This window comes from Corapipo altera, unplaced genomic scaffold (assembly GCF_003945725.1).
Source record: "Corapipo altera isolate COAL_440 unplaced genomic scaffold, ASM394572v1 2b, whole genome shotgun sequence".
In the NCBI taxonomy this organism is placed as follows: domain Eukaryota; kingdom Metazoa; phylum Chordata; class Aves; order Passeriformes; family Pipridae; genus Corapipo; species Corapipo altera.
Window position 1 is genome coordinate 29,389,605 of NW_020884874.1, and position 2,280 is coordinate 29,391,884.

A 2,280-nucleotide genomic window follows, 5' to 3' on the forward strand; every position below is an offset into this window, starting at 1 on the left:
GGCCGCGGGGGGCGCCGGCCGCGGCGGCGGCTGCGGCTCCAGCGTGAAGTACAGCCCCGCCGCCGTCTCGTCCGCCTCCTTCAGCCGCCGCACGGCTTCGTGGATTCGGCGCCTGTGGTGGGGCACGGCCACGCCGATGGCATCCAGGTCCGGGTCGCCGATCTGCTTGCAGACCTCCAGGTCGTCGTAGCCATTATCGACGAAGGACTCCGCGTACTGAGGGAGCTGTAGGGTCTTCAGCCACTCGTAGACTATGTTGGTGCACATGCTGGCTCCAAAATAATGACTGCAACTTTGAGCACCGAAGCCAGCCTCCCCCTTTCCACTTTTCGCCAAAGAAAATAAAACCACAAAAACTGCGATGCAACTAAGACGTCTCAAAATCAAGGTCAAGAAAACAACATCCACCAGGAAAAGAAAAAAAAAGAAATCCCTGAAGCAGATCAGCAGGGCACCGCGAGCACTGCTGAGCGAAATCCCCCTGCTTATTCCTCCTCCTGTTTTGTTACTACCAAGTACAGCCGCTTTCTGCCACCGGAGAAGGGAGGCTCGGACTAGAGAGCAGCAAAATGTAAGGGTGCATCCCCTAAAATCCCAGGTCGCTGCTGCACAACATCCACCCACTTTCTCTGGAAGTAATTCGCAGTCGCTGTCGGTTTTTTCCCCTTTCTTCCTTTCAGTGTTAGTTTCTGTTTCTGCTTCTGTCTCACCTTCCTGAGCTCTGTCGCACGATGAATCTGTTTACTATGAGTGGCTGCTTTGGTACACGATCGTGCTGGGGGAGAGCCGACCGTAGGATCCCGCACCCTCTCCCAGCACGGGCAAGGGTGCCGGTGTGCAGTGCCCTCCTCTCCCGTGCCTCTCCCAGCAGCGGGCGCACGGAGGCTTTTGCTTTCCTTTTAAACGGGTCTTTTCGGATTAGGAAGAAAAAAGAAGGAATAAAAAAAAATTAATTCCAGTCACTTTTCCGAGTTACTTTCCCAGTTCCCCTTCATTCCCGGAATGATGGTTAAATGCGCTTCGCCGGCAGCGAGACCAGAAACTGCTTTTCAATCTCACTTTCTCCGCGCTGATGCCGGCGGTGCCCTCCTGCCCCGGCGGGGCACGCAGCCCTATGCCCAGCCCGCACAACTTTCCCTGCGCTCCCCTATCCCCGCTGGCGCTCCCAGCGCTGTCCGCAGCCGCCCTGGGGAGGCGGAGGCGGCGGAGGCGGCGGCGGGTCCGTGCGGGCGCCCGGCGCTCCGTGCATCCTCCGGCGGCGGATGAGCCGATCTGCGGCAGGTCACCGGCGCTGCCCCCGCCTTCCCCGGATGCCGGCGGAGCTCTCCCCTCCCTACCACCGGTACCCGGAGCGCTGCTCCCCACCCGCGTCCTTCTTCCCCTCTACCCCGGAGGCGCCTGACGCACCGCCCGCAGATCTCCTCCGGCTCCTCCCGGTGCGGCTTCTCCCCGCTCCTCCTCCGCGCCCGCCGCCCCACTTCCAGCCCCCTGCCCCGACTCTCCCCGAGGTCTTTCCAACTTTCCCTGCCGGCAGCCCGCGGTCCCTGCCGCCGGCGCTCGCCCGCCCTGCCCGATCCGGGAGCGCGGGGAGGCGGCGTGGGGCCGCCCGGGGGCACGGCAGCCTGGCCGGGCAGCGCCTCGGGGCCACCACCGCTACGCAGGCTCTCCTGCGGGCTTGCCTGTCCCCGTTGCCCCCGGCGAGGGAGAGGCACCGCGCCCAGGGGGCACGGACCGGGAGCTGCCCCCCCCCCAGCGCCCTTAGGACGGCCGGGCCGACGGCGGCGCCGGCTCCTCCGCGGGGGCACAGAGCCTTTCGCAGTCGAAGGGCGACTCTTCGCGGGGCGGGGGGCGCAGAGCGGTACTGCCGGCGGGAGCGAGCCCCCGGGAGGCGCTGGCCCCGCTCTCCCCCCGCCGCCGGGGCTGCCCGGGCCGGCGGAGGCGCCGTGCTCTGCCCGCCGCGCTCTCCTCATGAACGCCGGGCTCGCAGCGCCCCCGCCGGGCCGGCCCGGGAAGCGCGGCCGGGCCCGGCCTGGCGCCGCCGCCACACCCTCCCTTTTCCGAATCCCAGCGGGGTGAGGCGCGGACCCCCCTGCATTTTAATTTAAAACTGGTTGAAACTTATTTTCTTGCCAAGATCCCTCCCTATCTGGGTCGGGAAAAGCTGGGGACCGGCAGTGGGCCACCCACCTGCCTCCCGCAGCACAGGAGTACCGGAGGAGTGACGTGCTCCCTTTTGCAATTTGGAGGGGTTCATTCTTGACGGGGCCGTTTTTGAACAGA

At 65.4% G+C, this 2,280-nt stretch overlaps 1 protein-coding gene across 1 annotated transcript in view; it reads right to left on the reverse strand.

The window, feature by feature from the left end:
* Positions 1-346, reverse strand: part of LOC113942742 (SAM and SH3 domain-containing protein 1-like) — a 542,445-nt gene extending 542,099 nt beyond the window's left edge. The window contains exon 1 of the mRNA XM_027633820.1: positions 11-346. Within this exon, the coding sequence (XP_027489621.1) occupies positions 11-267 (257 nt within the window). The 5' untranslated portion in view covers positions 268-346. The remainder of the gene's footprint in view (positions 1-10) is intronic.
* Positions 347-2,280: the final 1,934 nt, after the last annotated feature.